Below are 18,117 nucleotides of genomic sequence, written 5' to 3'. Positions count from 1 at the left end.
TGAGAGCAAATCAGCTGAGAGTCGATCCACAGCTAATTAGGCTGTGCTGAAGCTGAAAGGAGCTGTTTTTTCTTGCTGTTTGCTTGCAAGGAGGTAACTGCTGGGAGGCAGAGGCCAAAGGGTGAGGGCCAGTGGGTGGGCGGGGCTACATTCGGTGTATAAGACGCATCTAAATTTTCACCCCCTTTTAGGGGGGAAAAAGGTGCGTCTTATACTCTGAAAAATACAGTAGGTAATTATGACATTGTCTTAAGAATATGGACCATACATTAATCTAAGTAAAATTACCTTTAAATGTGTGTACGCAAAAACACATGCCTCCATTTGAAAGATTAAATAATCTTATGTCATTTGTTCATAAGTAACTATCCAAGCATAAGAAAACCAAGAAAGGGTAGGGGAGTGAGTGGAAAAATCTCAGAGGCCTGAAATAATGATCTGAGCAATCCTTGGGAGATTACTGAATGCCCCCCAAGAGAGGCAAAAGTAATGCCAGCTTGTTAAGCGCGTGAAATGACAATGGACCAACAATCCCTCCAAACTGATCAAGTCACCAAACTACAGCATAATGCCCTAAAGCGGGTAGGCTGGAAAGTGACACACTAGCTGAGTGAGATGAAATTGGTGCCACCGCATCTTCCCATCCTCCAGCTTTCTCTTCTCTGAAGGGTCCTTGGTGCTCTCTGAGCTTGGTTGTTTTCTTGTAGACATTCCATTACCCAACTCGGTGATATCATCAGTGCTAGACACTGATGAAGTTACCTAGTTGAAACGTCTGCAAGAAAACAACCAAGCTCAGAGAGCATCAAGAACCCTTCAGTTCAACCCTGAACTACACTTCTCCTTTATCTGTCTTCTCTACTGCAGAAGAGACTAGGTAACAGGAATGGATGATACTGTTCTGTCCCCGTCTCACACACGCACACAAACAGACAGCCGGGGGTTAAATAAACTGGCAGACAACCAATTCTTCCGATAAGACGCTTGGCAGCAACCCAGTAGCTGCTTGCCAAGAACTTTACTCAATAAACAAAATACCCCCAGTCAAGAATTGTCCAGTTCGTAAAATGAATCCAAGGCCGATAATGTTGTTTCCAAAGATGCAATGTGACTCGATAGTAGTTAGTTTTGTCCGTCACAGAGTCTGAATGGCCACCTCACCCCCTTTTATACCCTGTGGGGTGTGGTCCAGTGACTCAGCCTAATCTCTGGCACGCCTTTTCTTCTGTTGCGTGCACTTATCTCTGCAATGCTGCCGAGGATCCAGCCAAGACTCATTACCCTCATCACTGTCCACCTGTGGCTGTGTGGACGTGCTTGGCCCCGGCCCTATCTCTTGCCTTTCGGCAGACACCGAAGGCATTGCCAGAGAGGAGGGTCCTGGAGAGGGAGGCCTTGCCAACTCCTCTCCTTCATTCTCGGAGTCCTCTCCTGCTGATGACACAGGCTCAGGTAATGGAGCCACAACAGACACCCTGGTCTCCACTATACACAACAGATTGGCACTGTCACTTAGATTCAGCTTCTGGGTGAGTGAGATTTAACAGAATAATAGGAGTTGGAAGGGACCTTGGAACACTTCTAGTCCAACCCCCTGCTCAAGCAGGGAACTGTACCGTTTCAAACAAGTGGTTGTCCCATCTCTTGTTGAAAATCTCCAGTGATGGAGCACCCACAACTTCCGGAGGGAAGCCGTTCCACTGATTTAATTATTCTCACTGTCCTAATTCTAATTTCTCTGTGCAATTCCTGTTCTGATTTTTCCAACAGCTGACCCATTAAAAATAAGAGTATTTAGACTGGAAGATCTACTGGCTATCATCAGAATTTCCATGACACATATTAAAGGAGGTATGCATAGGGTTTGAGATTTGAAGTTTAAAAGGTGCTTCAGGGAAGATGAGGTGCATACCCAATCCTGCTGCCTCGTGCTTAAAATGTTGCACTTTTTCTTGGGCTTACCTCAAAGCCTGAAATTCCAAAAAAAGTACATACCTGAAATAAGGCAGTACCAAAAGCATGCTCAGGCCTACTCTAAAATACTTTGTTGCCTAGTGTATGACATCCTTTACCAACCCGGTACCTTCTAAATATAATGAAATAAATACAAGTGCAAACTGTGTCCATTTGGCTAGGGAATTATGATTAAAAATATCCAAGAAGCACCAGATGGGGAAAGCTGTGTTGATGATAATACTAAGCAAGATAAATCAGGTTTTTTAATACAGGTAATCCTCAATTTATGACAATTGGCACCAGAATTTTCACTGCTAAACAAATGCAACAAATGCATCCATTTTTATGATCATTTTTTTGCCACAATTGTTAAGTGAATCACTGCAGTTAAGTGAAGCATGTGACCGTTAAGCAAATCTTGGTTCCCCCATTGACTTTGCTTGTCAGAAACCCAGGGAAGGTGACAAATAGCAAGAACGCTTAGATTTATATACCGCTTCATAGTGCAATAGTGATCACATGACTCCAGAAGGCTGCCACTGTCAATTGCAGGTTGCTAAGCACTTGAATTTTGGCCATGTGACTGTGGGAGTGCTGCCATGGTCGTAAACGTGAGGACCAGTCATAAGTCAATCTTTCAGTGCCATTATAATTTCGAAAGGTTACTAAACAAGTGGTTGTAAGTCAAGGACTCTCTGTATATCTTAACTTGAACCTTTTTACACATGCTTCCAGTTTGAATTAGAAAAAAAGGAACACAGTGTTAGTATTTTAATGCTTTAATCTAATTTCATGGTTTTAATATGATTTACATGTTGTTTTACTTTTGGATTGGGAGCTGTCCAGAGCTGGTTAGAAGATAGATGGCTATAGAAATGTTTTACATACATACATACATACATACATACATACATACATATCTACTGTGTGATGTAGTAATGCTTACCTCTTTCAGATTATTTATTTGCTGGACGTAGCTTGTTTGAGCAGCTTCCAGCTGAGAAATGTACCAGTACTGATCCCGACATTTCTGGAAGAACGTAGGTGAACGCACCTGGAACCTTTAGAAGAAACAGCATGTCAAAAAGTTCACTAAGCTTACCCAAAAAAAATGCAAGTGATTTCAGCATTTGGATTCTCTCCAACTTCCTCCAGTATGTGTATGTTTCCATAATCCAAACAGGATGGCATTATTAGGAGAGCAGGGTTGTCTTATCCGACACTATCTCATTTACTCCAAGGGATTAGGGCTTTAAACTGCATTCAGTTAATTAAACTGGCTAATGCCAAAATGTCACCCTTTGTTTATTGATGCTTGTTTACTTGGCTTCTGAAATGGGACTGGGAAAATTGTGTTTCCTTTTAACACTTAATTGCTAGCTGTTATTCATTAAACTGCAATAATCCCAATAAGAAATCTGCTAAGAGATTTAAGCCATTATCTAATTTTGCTTAGGGTCCAACCAATTAAAAGAAACAATTAGTCATTTGTATTTAACATTTATATGTCATTCTTAAAAAAAGCCAGATTTTCCCAGGATGATTTACAACAAACTAAAAATGCCCAAAGTTCTAAAACGATCAAACTATACATTGAAACATTATAATTAAAATGTGTAAAGTAGTAACAATAAAAGAAGCAATAAAAAGTTAAAATGTATCTGGCACAGAAAAGATAATAAAATCTGGATGTGTGACGGGGACTAGAGGTTTTGTCTTCCGAGCTTTCGGACTCATGCTGGAGCCCATCTTCAGGGAACTTCTTTTATCTTTATCTTTATCTTTTATTAGATTTGTATACCGCCCTTCTCCTTTTGGACTCAGGGCGGTGAACAGCCAAAATAAAAACATTTGTACACAAAAGTTAAAATAATTTTAAAAATAATTAAATGAAATTTGGCCCATAATTTAAAACATTTCAATTAAAAATCAGTATCAACTTTAAAACCAACATGGAATCAGGCCAGCCCGGCTAACTGAAAAAAGTAAGTTTTTAGGGTCCGATGAAAAGTCCGGAAGTCTGGGATCACTCGTATCTCTGGGGGTAGATCATTCCAGAGGTAGGTGCCACCACAGAGAAGGCTCTCCCCCTGGGGGTCGCCAGCCGACATTGTCTGGCTGACGGCACCCTCAGGAGGCCCTCTCTGTGGGAGCGAACCGGCCGGTGGGAGGCAATTGGTGGCAGAAGGCAGTCCCGTAAGTACCCCGGCCCTAAGCCATGGAGTGCTTTAAAGGTGGTCACCAACACCTTGAAGCGCACCCGGAAGTCCACCGGAAGCCAATGCAGCTTCTGCAGGAGGTGTGTCACATGGGAGCGCCCTGTCGCTCCCATAATCCCCCGCGCGGCTGCATTTTGCACCAGATGGAGCCTCCGGGTGCACCCCAAAGGGAGCCCCATGTAGAGAGCGTTACAATAGTCCAGACGAGAAGTGACGAGTGCTTGAGTGACCATTCGTAAGGAGTCCCGATCTAGAAAGGGGCGCAACTGGCGTATCAGGCGAACCTGATAGAAAGCCCCCCTGGCCACGGCCGTCGTATGCTCTTCTAAAGACAGCCGTGCGTCCAGGAGGACACCCAAGTTGCGGGCCCTTTCCGTGTGGGCCAGTGATTCGCCCCCAATAACCAGCGATGGCACCAGCTGGCTATACCGGGACGCCGGCAGCCACAGCCACTCGGTCTTGGAAGGGTTGAGTCGAAGCCTGTTTCTCCCCATCCAGACCCGCACGAACTTCAACTTCAACTTCCCTACTAAAGACAATATTCCAGATAAGAAGGGCTACTAATGAAAAGATTCCCTCTTCTTATTTTTGAACCCTACACAATGTATTTTCACAAGAAAAACATTTAAGACCAAGAGCCCCTAATGTAGCATAGAGGTTTGCCATCCTATTGCCATGAAGACCAACTACGATGCCCTTTCATAAACTTTCTTACCGTAATATGACCGTGTCATTTTGCCTGTTCAAATAGCCTTCATTGGCAAGCAAATCCAGTCGGAAAAACCTGTTGTAACCCCAGCATTCCCCAACTTCAAAATCAGATGCAAATTCTCTAATGATGTTTTTTGCAGGATCATTAGTGGATTGATGGACCATCTCAACACGATATTCATATCTGGAAGGAAGGAAGGAAGGAAGGGTTCAGTATTTCATTCTTCCTACTTTGTATCTGTGCATTCCCATATTTTCTCCAGGTAATTTTCAGATCAACTTGGGTGTACATAATATGATGCAGTAAGGAAAATAAGAAGGAAGTATTTGTGCCAAAAAAATTGAATTACACAAATGGAAATTTAATCCAATGAGCAAAGTCAATAGGAAATCCAAATTTACCTAATAACTGCATGAATCATTTAACGATTGCAGCAAATATAAATACGTGATCAAAATTCAGATGTTTGACAACTGGTTCATATTTATGACGATTGCAGTATCCCAGGGTCAGGTTTATTATGCAAAACCCATATTTTCCAAAATTTTAGGTACACATTAACAATTGATGGAGATCTTCTCGACCAAAAGAATGCAGTGAATAAAAATCAACAGTTCTGTTTTCATTGGGCTCATCTTAGACTTATAAAATAACCCAATGTCTTACATTATCTGAAAGATATTATGGTAGTATATCTTGTTTTCAAGGATGCATATTCCAAAATTATATTTTTGGTGAGCATATAAAATATATACAGAATCTTTCATTAGAAAAATCCATTAAATGGTGCTACTGTGGTAGAAAGAAAGAAAGAAAGAAAGAAAGAAAGAAAGAAAGAAAGAAAGAAAGAAAGAAAGAAAGAAAGAAAGAAAGAAAGAACATGCAGGTTCTGGCCATCCCACGCAAAACTGTGCATGAAATGCCAAGGCCACTGCAGATGGTGTGGTGCCTTGGCATTAAAATGCCACCAAATGGTTTAAAATGAGAGGAGACAAATAAGTATATAACCAACTTGGAAACTTATCTGGAAGATTTAAAGTATGCAGTGACCCTTGTACCCTATCTTGAAAAACAGAAGTAATCAAGATAAAAACTAAATCTTACTCTAAATGTTCAAGCTTTTCCAAAAGAAAGAATTCAAATAAAATATATTAACTAGCAGCTATAACAGGGGACTAGGATTTTGGTTTTACATTTCTGGAATAATGCATTCAGGTCCAATAAATTATTTTATTTTAGATGTCATGAACTTTTTTAGAAGAAAGAATCCTCTTTTGTGCATGGAAGACAGGCAAATATCTCAGCTGGGCTTCTGTTCCCTGCTAAAATTAAGGTATCTCTCTACAGCAGTCCAGGATTCTTAGCTTGCTAGCAATCTTCCAGTATTTGAGAGGCTGCAACAAAGAGAAGGGGGCTAATTTATTTTTCAAAGCACCAGAGGGCTGGACAAAAAAAAAAAAAAAAGGATGGAAACTAATCAATGAGAGAAGCAACATGGAATTAAGCAGAAACTGCGTAAGAATGAGGACAGTTAACCAGAGGAACAGCTTGCCACCAGAAGTTGTGGGTGCTCCATCACTGAAGGTTTTTAAGAAGAAACTGGATTGCCATTTGTCTGGAATGTTATAGGATCTCCTGCTTGAGCAGGGGGTTGGACTAGAAGACCTCGAAGGCCCCTTCCAGCTCTATTCTGATTGATTGCTAAAGATGACTGGCAAACAACACTATTTACACAACATAAACCACTTTTCCCATACGCTGAGAGCAATTTAATAGCCACACATAACAGTCTAGTGCAATACTCAGCAGGCAAAGCTAATGGACAAAGCATGCACAGTTTCACATTTAGAATAGAATTTAGAATTTGTTGGTCAGGATTGTCTAAGCCCTGATGATGTTACCTAGTTTGGTAATAAAATGTCTGCAAGAAAACAATCAAGCTCATAGAGCACCAAAAGGACCCTGCAGTTTCACATTTCACAAAAATGTGAATTTCACATTTCTAATCCAGAAGATTATTTCTGAAGAGTAACTCAGAGAGTACTAATTTTTGCCAATTTCCCTCTTTTCACGTAACTGAAAATTCATTCTTTAGTGTTTATTTTTTTGTTCACCTTTCTACCCTAATCCAGAGTCCCCTACACTTTACAAATAATAAGAAACAAAGAAGCAGCAATACAATAATAAAACGGTAAATTCCGTGCCAGCAGAAAAATACAAACAATAAAAATAGAACAGAAAGATGGCTTGATGAAATTTGAAGGGTCTCTGGAACATCTCTAGCCTAAGGGCCACCAAGTTAAGTTTACTTTATTGTCATTGCACCTTATACAACGAAATTAAATGCCATCTCCAGTGTACATTGTAACTATAAAAATAAACCACAAACACACATCCTTCACATTCTATACAGCTGAACTGAAAACCCGATATTGCATTAGTATTGCACTATACAGTAGAATTTAATATAGTTACTGCCCTGGAATAGAAGCTGTTTTTCAGCCTATTTGTCCTTGTTTTTATTATCCTGTACCGTCTGCCAGATGGTAATAGTTCAAAAAAAAAAAAAAAGGGTGCCCAGGATGAGATGGATCTTTAAGAATGTTTTGAACTTTCTTAAGGCAGTGGGAGCTATAAAGCTCTTCCAAAAAGGGGAGGGGGCAACCAATGATCCTCTGGGCAATGACATTAACCCTCTGGAGCTCTGTCCTACCTGCCATTGTGCAACTGGCAAACCATATACAGGTGCAGTATATTAAAATACTCTCTATGGTGCAGTGGTAGAAGGTCACCAGCAGTTTTTCATTCAGTTGTTATTTTCTGAGAAGTCTCAGGTGGTATAACCTCTGCTGGGCCCTTTTGACCAATACTGCAATGTGAGTGCCCTAGGTCAGCTCCTCTTTTATGATAACACCCAGAAACTTAAAACTGGCTACTTGTTTCACTCGGTCTCCATTGATAAGCAAGGGCTGGATGTCTGATATATTCCTTCTTTTTTTTTTAAAAAAATATTTTTTTATTGATTAAAAAAAACAAAACACATATATACAACAATACAACAAACACCACAAATAAACATAAATCAAGTCTTGCGATTTCTTTTCCAAGTTTATCACATCGGTAAACTATATTTATATTCCTATCTATATATCTACATATTTACTTATATAGTAATGTCTTAAACTCCATATTTAATCAATTATATTTCTTGCTTGGTACTCAATTTTTGTCTATGAATTTTGACCTCTCTTTTGTGTGTCTATTTTTATTTTCCTTTCTTATTCTCCAACCAGTTATACCATCTCTGCCATGCTAAATAGTAATAGTAATCCTTCTATAGTCCACTCTAAGCTCCTTGGTCTTATTGGTGTTAAGGACCAAGTTATTGTCTCTGCACCACGAAAGCAACCGGTCCACCTCATCTCGATAGGCATGGTTAGATAAGGAGATGGTTAGCCTGATCTTAGCTGGGATGCTGCTCTATGGCAGAGGTGCCTGTGGGCCAGATCCAGCCCGTGGAGTGCTTAGATCTGGCCCACGGGGCTGACCTGGAAACAGCAAAGGACTGGCCTGCAGTGCCTCTGCCAGCAAAAATGGAACTTGGGAGGGCTGTGTGTGGCCCTCCCGACCTCCGTTTTCGCTAGCAGAGGGTTGCAGGAGGCTGTAGCAGCTGTAAACGGAACTCGGGAGCCCGTTTTCGCTATCAAGAGTGTTCGGGCCTCCACAGGTGCCCACGACACGAGTGACGTTGCTGGCCATGCCCACCCTGGCCCCCTGAGGTCAAACACAACCCTGATAAAATCAATGAAATCGAGTTTGACACCCCTGCTCTATGGCATCAGCAATGTCACACCAAAACAGCACCTCCTCGTTTTAGCTCCCAGACTTTCCCAAAATGGAGGATCAATAGCAGATTCTCTTTGCTTGATTAAATTGGCTGGGCTGATATCGGATGGAATCGGTGGTCCTGAAAATCGCCCAACCTGGACTGAGGGGGTTTGATTATTTTAATGGGTTTCAATATATGTTTTAAATTTATATTTATGCATTTATGTATTTTGTATGTATTTTATGTTTCATTGGGTTTGTCTTATTGTTGTGAGCCGCTCTGAATCTACGGAGATAGGGCGGCATACAAATCACATAAAATAAAATAAATAAAAAAATAAAATAAATGTTGTGTTGTGAATTATGTGGAAAGTGCAGCGTGGAAAAATCAGTTTTTCACTCTAAGGAAGAACAGCTGAAATGAGACCAGCACTTTTCCTTTTTTCTCATATAATTCTTAGACAGATGCTGGAGTTTTGCAGGTTAGATTTATAAAAGGCAAACTCAGACACGTAACTGTGACTCTGCTTACATTAACACAACATTAATTAGGGATTGTCATCTGGTAGGACCACAAAAATGGGACTTCTTGGTGGTGGTCCCTTCTTTATGGAAAATCATTCCCTTCCCCCTTAGACAGAGTTGGTGCCCACCCTGTTGCTTTTCTGACAGACCCTAAAAACGTGGTTTTGTCAGTTGGTCTGGGGACCGAAAATTACTGCCACATGTGGGGGGGAGGGCAAAATGTTTTTTTAATGGGTATTTATGATATTGGTGGATTTTTTTCCCCCAATTTGGTAAAGCACCCAGAGTAACCAATGTGAGAGTTGGGTGGCTATATAAATTTGTTTAATAAGTAATAAATAAAACCTGGAACAATTTTCATTGTGGGTAAGGCATGCAACAGATAATACCAGATGCTTGCATTAGTTCTTACTTGGATGTTTCTGGCAATCCAGCTGAGAGCTCAAGAAATACCGATAAATAGTAGCCACGTACCACGCCGTTTCCATCCTTCACACACACAAAAATTAAAGTAGAAGTTAGGAATAAATCCAGAGCAATCAAAAGAGCTTTTGAAGTTCCTATTTATAGTTCCCTACTGTGACGGAAGTCAACTTTTCATCAGATGCAGAGCTCACATATCTAAAGTTAAAAAGGGTAATATTCCCTTGCATCTTTTTTCCTTTGTTGCCTCAAAGAAATGGCTTGTTCACTGAAACTCACATCCCTTGTGTCATCTGATACAAAACACCTGAAGGCAGGACAAGAAGCAACAGATGGAAACTAATCAAGGAGCGAACCAGCCTAGAACTAAAGAGGAATTTCCTGACAGGGAGAATAAATCAGTGGAACAACTTCCAGAAGTTGTAGGTGCTCCAATACTGGAGGTTTCAAGAAGAGATTGGAGAGCCATTAGTCTGGAATGCTATAGGGTTTCCTGCCTAAACAGGGGATTCGACTAGAAGACCTCCAAGGCCCCTTCCAACTCTGTTATTCTGTTATCATGTGCTGACACCTTGAACGAAAAGTCCCCCATAATGAATCAAAGCTCAGTGTTTCTTAGTCAGCAGAATAGCTTAATATTCATTCAGTAAACAGAACGCAACAGAAAGCCACAGACATTCTGATTTCAAGTGCTCAAATATGAAAAATAATGAATCTGGGATGTCTTGTACAAAAATTAGGCAAGCTGTCAAAGCAAGTGATTTTTGTTTTGTATCCATTTTTGCTGTATTTTCAAACAATTTGTTTGACTAGGAATGGGCTTAAACATAAAATAATGTCCAGGCTTCCCCAAAAGAAGGAATTCAGGTAAAGCATATTAAGTAGCAATTCTGACATGACTCAGTTAGAAAATAATGAGCTTTATTTTTAATAGTCAATGAAAATTACTTGTGGTTAATCAGCTTTTAAGGGGAAACAATCATACTATATAGCATATCATCAATGGGTATTTTTTTTGGCTTACCTATACTAAAATATATTTGTTAATATTTATATTGGGGCTCTATGTTTAGTCTGCATTCATCAAAACATTACATTCAAATAGCTACATTTTGAAGTCCTGAATTTATTTATTATTATTTATTTATTTATTAATCAAATTTCTATACCGCCCTACTCCCGAAGGACTCAGGGCGGTGAACAGCCAAGATAAAATACAGATAATACAAATATTAAAAAATCCCTTAAAATTATTAAATATTTCGGCCGAAACACAGATTAAAACACCCAATTTGTAAAATCACGAATTAAAAAATTTAAAAATTTAAAAGATGGGAGTTAGGCCATTTCAGCAAATTGAACAATATATCAGGATTAATCAGGATTAATCATAGGACTAGAGTACTGAAGTGCATCAGAAGTAATACAAGAATAATTCAAGTATCTCTTAATGCTATCAATCCTATTTAATTAATTTTTAACATCACTTGTCTCTTTTCAGTTTAAATTTTATATTTTATATGCTGCTTTTAATGCTTTTAATATTTTATCTGTACACTGTGCAGAGTCCCTCTGCGATGGAGATGGCTGGTTCCTAAATATGATGAATAAAATTAAATAAGTAAATGGGAATCAATTAAAACTTACTGGATACACTTTCAGCCTCCAGCAAAGCCCAGAAATTTGAAGTGGTGGACTGTAAACTGGATCTGCTCGCTGGCGTAAAGTGCTATTAAGACAGTTGAAAGAGAAGAATTTAGCACATGGAACGATAGCAGCCTTTGAATATAGACTCAGTTCCAAAAAAAACCCATTCCTTAATAGCAATAGCTACAGCACTTAGATCAGAGCTGTCAAACTCCCGGCCCTTGGCCGGATGCGTTACGTGCTGGCCATGCCCACACCCAGTTTAGCAAAGGGGGGGAAAGTCCTGATACGTCATGTGATGCTGCCATGATGACTTTGAGTTTGACACCCCTGACTTAGATTTATATGCCGCTTCACAGTGCTTTGCAGTCCTCTCTAAGCAGTTTACAGAATCAGCATATTTCTCCCAACAATCTGGGTCCTCATTTTACCAACCTCGGAAGGATGGAAGGCTGAGTCAATCCTGAGCCAATGAGAACTGAACTACTGGCAGTTGGCAGAATCAGCCTGCAATGCTGTATTCTAACCACTGCGCCACCACCATGGTTCTTAACGTGTTATGCTTTGGATTCTGCTTCAAAAGGGGGCATTCCAGTGGAGGAACAGACGTAGCGCCAGGATGTCACTCTTTTCAGCAGATGCATCTTTTCCTGAAATCCAGGGGCAGTCATCGCAGACCCACCTCTAAAGAATTAATTAGAATTAGGTAATGTTCTTACCTAAAATTTTCCAGGACAAAGGTAGTTGAGTCATAAGCAGGAACTAACTCACTGCAGAGAAAAAGAAAAAGCATCAAACCCCTATATTTTTTTAAAAAAACTCTTCACACATTTCCTTATTAAACTGCAGAAAACGTCAAAGTTCCTTCACATGATTTTAAAAAGGGATGGTAATATTTTATTAAAATATATGGCCATAAACAAAACATACAGAAGTTTTAAAAAAGTCATCATACAACCTTCAATACACACCTATGGTATTCATGCAACACATATTACATACACCTCGGTAACAATCAGATCTAAAAGCTTCTTGTCTTCATAACAATGATACAAGTCTGGAGACTTTCGTATTTATTTATTTGTACCCCACCGGATTGTTTTTACAAATCATTCAAAGTGGCAAACACATCCAACACTTTCTTCATCTTATTTTTCCCACAATAACCCATTGAAGAGAGTTGGGCTGAGAGATGGCCCAAGGCCACCTAGTTGGCTTATATGGCTAAGGTGGAACTAGAACTCACGGTCTCCCGCTTTCTAGCCTGGTGCCTCAACCACGAGACCAAACTGGATTGTTCAGGAGGCAGTGCAGAACTGCTACATTAGAATGATCCGAATAGATTGTAATTAAAGAGGAATTTAATTCTGCCCTCTAAACTTGGTAGATAGGATATTTCAGAAGCAGGTGCACTATCGTCTCAATTTCACAGTCTGTCTTAATTTCAAAATACATGAATTTTCTTAGTAAAGAGTATCTAGGGGTGACACGATAGCAGTGTTCCAATATTTGAGGGGCTGCCACAAAGAAGAGGGAGTCAACCTATTCTCCAAAGCACCTGAGGGCAGGACAAGAAGCAGCGGGTGGAAACTAATCAAGGAGAGAAGCAACCTGGAATTAAGGAGGAATTTCCTGACAGTGAGAACAATTCATCAGTGGAACAACTTGCCTCCAGAAGTTGTAAATGCTCCAATGCTGGAAATTTTTAAGAAGAGATTGGACAACCATTTGTCTGAAATGGGTTTCCTGCCTGAGCAGGGGGCCGGGTTGGGCTAGAAGACCTCCAAGGTCCCTCCCAACTCTGTTATTCTGTTATCGCTGTATCTGCCTAAGAACCATGGGTGTGGAACCTTCTTGGAACTGCTGAAAGGACTGTGTTGTAAACAGGAGATAGGTGGTGTTGCATATCTCCCCCTCTACCTCATTCACACTAGCTTATCACTGGCTAATCTAAAAAAAAAACATTTTCATCTATAACTCTAAGTTGCAATTAATTTACAGTGTAAAGATAAAAAAAACCTTGTTGGTTTGTATATATTTTCTATTTATTAACTGGGCATCTCCCTCAGAGAACCATTTAAATTCTTCTTGATTGCTAACGATGCAAATCTCTTCTCCAAAACTCACTAAACTAAAGTGATTAATTATGATAGAAGCATTTCTATTAAAAAAAAGTGTTTCTCACATCCTTTGCATAAATGCCAGGCCTTATGCAAGTTGAGAAGGTTACATGTTTTGAGCTCAAATGCGTTTTTGTTTATTACGCCTGGTTGGGAAATTCTGGGGTTTGAAGTCCACACATTTTAAAGGTAGCCAAGGTTGAGAAACAAGTGATCCATTCTAGGTCAAGCAACAAATTTGATCAATCGTAAATACCGTAGTTGAAGCTGTACCTTGTGAAGTCTGGAGGGACAGGAGTGGTGACAAAAGAAGCCATGGGCTTCCGATGCACTTGTTGGAACATCATTAAAATCTCGGAGCTTTTTGAGATCAGTTCACTTTTACTGCACGACCTCAGCTGTAAAGAAAGAAATGGAGTACAAGGTAGGCCTCAGTCAAACATCCACCTTGAAATACAAACCAAGCCAGACGGGATCCTGTAGCATTACTTTGGGGCATGTATTGGGGCTTTCATTCATGTTAAAATACAAAGCACATAAAATCACAATGAATTCAATGCTACCATGTTTCCCTGAAAATAAGACCCTTTCTTATATTTTTTTGAACCCCGAAATAAACACTTGGCCTTATTTTCGGGAAGGTCTTATTATTTTGGGACGCGTGGAGCAAGATGGGGCTCCTCTTGCCGTCTTACCTGACTTCCAGCTCTGTCTCTCTAACCCTAACCAAAGGAAATGGCGGGGACCGGCTGCACATGTGTTTAAATATTTTTGGGGGAGGGCTTATTTTCAGGGGAGGGCTTATTTTTGGGAAAACACGGTAGAAGGGGCTTGGCTCTGACCCAGACAAGCTCTCCTCTCTTTATAAGGTAGTCTTCGACTTACAACCATTTGTTTGAGAGGTCTTTGGTGCCCTCTGAACTTGGTTGCTTTCTTGAAGACCCATTACCCGAACTAGGTAACTAGCACTGATGATGTCTATGCAGAGGGGCAACTGGACTTTCTTGTTTTTCTTTGAAGACGTTTTGCTTCTCATTCAAGCAGCTTCTCAGCTCTGACCGGATTCCATTCCCCACCATTCAGTCAGAGCTGAAGAAGCTTCTTGGATGAGAAGTGAAATGTCTTCAAAAAAACCCAGAAAGTCCAGTTGAAAAAAGCACCTCTGGGATAGCACTGATGATGCTACCTAGTTTGGGTAATGAAATGTCTGGAAGAAAACAACCAAGCTCAAGAGAACATCAAGGACCCCTCATTTCAACCCTGAGCTACAAATATTCTCCTTTATTGGCAACCGTTCGTTTAGTGACCGATCAGTTACAACGGCACTAAAAAAGCAACTTGTGACCAGTTTTGCCACTTGTGATTGTTTTAACATCCCCATGGTCACGTGATCAAAATGTAGGCGCTTGACGGCCGATATGTATTTATGACAGCTGCACAGGCTCAGGGTCATGTGATCATCACATGTAACCTTCCCACCAGGCATCTGACAAGTAAAAGTCGATGGGGAGGCCAGATCCACTTAACAATCGCATGATTCACTTAACTGCAATGATTTGCTTAACAACTGTGGCAAAAAAGGTCGTAAAATGGGAAAAAAGCTCACTTAACAACCTTCTTCCTTAGCAACTGTGGTTGTAAAGTCATGGGCAACGTGTACTGCCAGATTATCACAGAGGCAGAGTTTATTATTTTTAACATAGAAATAATGTCTGGGCATCTGATCTTAAAATCGTTTTCCAAATATTGAGAATCCACAAAACTAAATCTCATCACCTGATGTTCTACTTCTTGCAGCAAAGACTCCAGAAGTTCCGTTTCTTGCGTGAGTGATGTCTTCTGACCTATTCAGTAGACAAAGAACCAAAATCTAAACAAAACTATGCTAGTGTTGTGCCAAAGAGGCTTTAACACAGGGCCAAATCAAAGGTAGTAATGTTTAACTATAAGAAATCTAACATCCACCATCTGCGTGGGAAAAAGGACTGGAGAGATATGGCTTGGCCTGGCTATCAGAAGAGTCCAGAAGTACTTATTCGTTTAACCAAATTTAAAAATTGCTTCAGTCATAATCACAATTCCAGGCAGCTCACAAATACAGGTAGTCCTCGACTTACGACCATAATTGAGCCCAGAATTTATGTTGCTAAGTGAGAAATTTGTTAAGTGAGTTTTGTCCCATTTTATCACTTTTTCTTGCCACATTTGTGAAGTGAATCCCTGCAGTTGTTAAATTAGTAACACGGTTAAGTGAATCTGGCTTCCCTGATTGGTTTTGCTTGTCTGAAGGTCGCAAACGGGGATCACGGGACCCGGGGATACTGCAACCGTCATAAATATGTTAAGCATGAATAAATATGTTAAGCATCCAAATGTAAACCACATGACCATGGGGATGCTGCAACAGTCATAACTGTGAAAAATGGTCATAAGTCACTTTTTTCAGCGTTGTTGTAACTTTGAATGGTCACTAAACAAACTGGTGTAACTCGAGGACTACCTGTATATAAAGTCTCTTATGACAAAAAGGACCATTAGGTGAACATGCGCACGCATTGTGATGTAGCACTAAAAAACCAGTGCAAGGTGGAGCTAAAGTCAACTAAATACACAAATTTAAAGGGGCAGGGAAGATCTGTCTTGCAAAAGAAAGCGTAAGAGGATATGAGAACAATTTAGAAATATCTAAAAGACTGTCACATACAAGAACAGGGCCTATTTTCTATTGAAAAACAGAGTAGGTGTTTTGCATCAATTACGGTATCTATTCTGCTTTCTATGTCTAATTATTTCCAGACTTATCAAGTTATAGCCGAATCCTATGCCAAGAGAATTTCTGCTCAGTTCAAGGCTGAGCCATCTTTGACTAATAAGCAACTCAACCTTCTTATAAAATAATCTACCCCTCCTATTGTTGGAAGATGGAGGAGAGAAACACCTTATTCATGCATTGTTGCATGCTATGGGGACAAAGCCAATGCCAAGTGGCATAAATAAATATATAAATAGTCTTGGAGACAGAATGGCAAGTCCCATTTCTTGCACCAAAACACAGTCCTTAATTAATGATGGCAATTGGAATTTCCATTCCTAAGCAACATGCTTGTAAAGCACAACACCACATAATCCCATTGGAAATTCCAGAACTTCCACTTGCCGTTGTTAAGCAAATCACCACAGGTTGTTAAGCAACAACCTCGCGTGGTCACCATTTGTGACCACCTGCTGGCTTCCCCATTGATTTTGCTTGTAAAAAGCTGGCAAAGGAAGTTGCAAACGGCAACCACATGACTGCATGATGCTGTGTCGTCGTAATCATGAGCCAGGTACCAAACGCCCTGACTATGTCAACATATTGGGGGTGCTGCAATGGCTGGAACTCTGAGGACCATCATAAGTACCACTTGTTCAGTGCTGTCATAAATTTGGTCACTGAACGAGTGATGCTAAGAGTGATGCTAAGTGAGGACCAACTGCACTGTTCAATGAAATCTCACAAATCACTGGCACATACCCCTCAATAAATGAATAGCAAGAGAACATAACCTTCAACAAAGACACATCTGTCAAGTGTTAAGTTCAATTCCTGTCCTAAAATATAACACACACCCCAAACAAGACAAACCTACCCATTAGTGTTATAAGTTTGTTCTTCAGCTGGGTATCTAACCTAGCAATCATCATCTCCACGGCGTTCCTGATTTCTCGGACTCGTTCATCTTTCGCACTGCGTACCGCTTCGACGTTCCTTTCCTGAAAAACACACATGGCATCAATTTAGAACTGCCGGGACAGATTTTCTTTGTTTACATGGGAATGGCATTCTAGGTTGTGTAAATCCTTCAACAGAAGTGAACCGAGCATGTGGGAGAGCATACGTAGCACCTCCTTCGAAGTCATTAAAACAGCCACGTCTTTCTCTAACTTCGGCAGCTGTTTGCATAGGCTACCTACGCAACCACTTTGCTTGAATGGGAAGAAATAGAATATTTTTTTTCTTCTTCTGTTCAATCACATTTGATCCATGGAGACTGACTGTACAAGTCTCTGCAACTGTCTTGGCAAGGTTTTCCAGAAGTGGTTTTCCATTGCCTTCTTTTTGAGGTTGAGAGAATGTGATTGGTCCAAGGTTTTGGGCCTAAGGCAGGACTACAACTCCCCGTCTCCCAGTTTCTAGCCTGGTGCCTTAACCAGTACAGTACATTAACCTGGCTTTCAAAGTAGAGGCTGGAATAATTTCTGAGCAGCTAACACCTTCATTTAGAAAGAGGAAAGTCCATATAGGAGGAAAGAGAAACTAAAACTTATAATTGCAATATAAAACATCTGCCTCTGTCACTAGGATCTTTTACTTCCCCCTCTATATCAGGAGAATGTCACCTTGGATTGCACCTCAGGGTTGTTATACATAACACTAATTCCCCTTCTAAACCCAGAAAAACAGGTGTGACAGTTTTATTATTCACTGTCTCTTAACCACTGTCTGGTTGCTGCAGCACAGATATAAGTAACTTGGGAGTTGGGAGGCATTAAATAGATGATGCTTTGCTCCGTTTTTTTTTAAAGCAGCAGCATTAAAAATATTCCCACCTTGAAAACATTAACCAGGAAGTTCCTTCTCTAGATAAAGGTAGTCCTCAACTTACAACCATTTGTTTGATGTCCGTTCAAAGTTATAACAGCACTG

The 18,117-nt window shown here is 40.3% G+C and overlaps 1 protein-coding gene across 1 annotated transcript in view; it reads right to left on the bottom strand.

The window, feature by feature from the left end:
- TRIM37 (tripartite motif containing 37) overlaps positions 1–18,117 on the bottom strand; it is a 61,413-nt gene that overhangs the window by 28,725 nt on the left and 14,571 nt on the right. The window contains exons 8-15 of the mRNA XM_034404303.3: positions 17,060–17,183; positions 15,207–15,274; positions 13,704–13,828; positions 12,030–12,080; positions 11,311–11,392; positions 9,653–9,729; positions 4,891–5,070; positions 2,903–3,017 (exon numbers count right to left, since the gene is read on the bottom strand). Coding sequence (XP_034260194.2) covers positions 2,903–3,017; positions 4,891–5,070; positions 9,653–9,729; positions 11,311–11,392; positions 12,030–12,080; positions 13,704–13,828; positions 15,207–15,274; positions 17,060–17,183 — 822 coding nt within the window. The remainder of the gene's footprint in view (positions 1–2,902; positions 3,018–4,890; positions 5,071–9,652; positions 9,730–11,310; positions 11,393–12,029; positions 12,081–13,703; positions 13,829–15,206; positions 15,275–17,059; positions 17,184–18,117) is intronic.

Source organism: Pantherophis guttatus, chromosome 1 (genome assembly GCF_059756535.1).
Source record: "Pantherophis guttatus breed Tessera chromosome 1, ASM5975653v1, whole genome shotgun sequence".
NCBI lineage: Eukaryota > Metazoa > Chordata > Lepidosauria > Squamata > Colubridae > Pantherophis > Pantherophis guttatus.
Note: the sequence above shows the minus strand (reverse complement) of the source record. Positions and strands in the feature narration are given on the sequence as shown.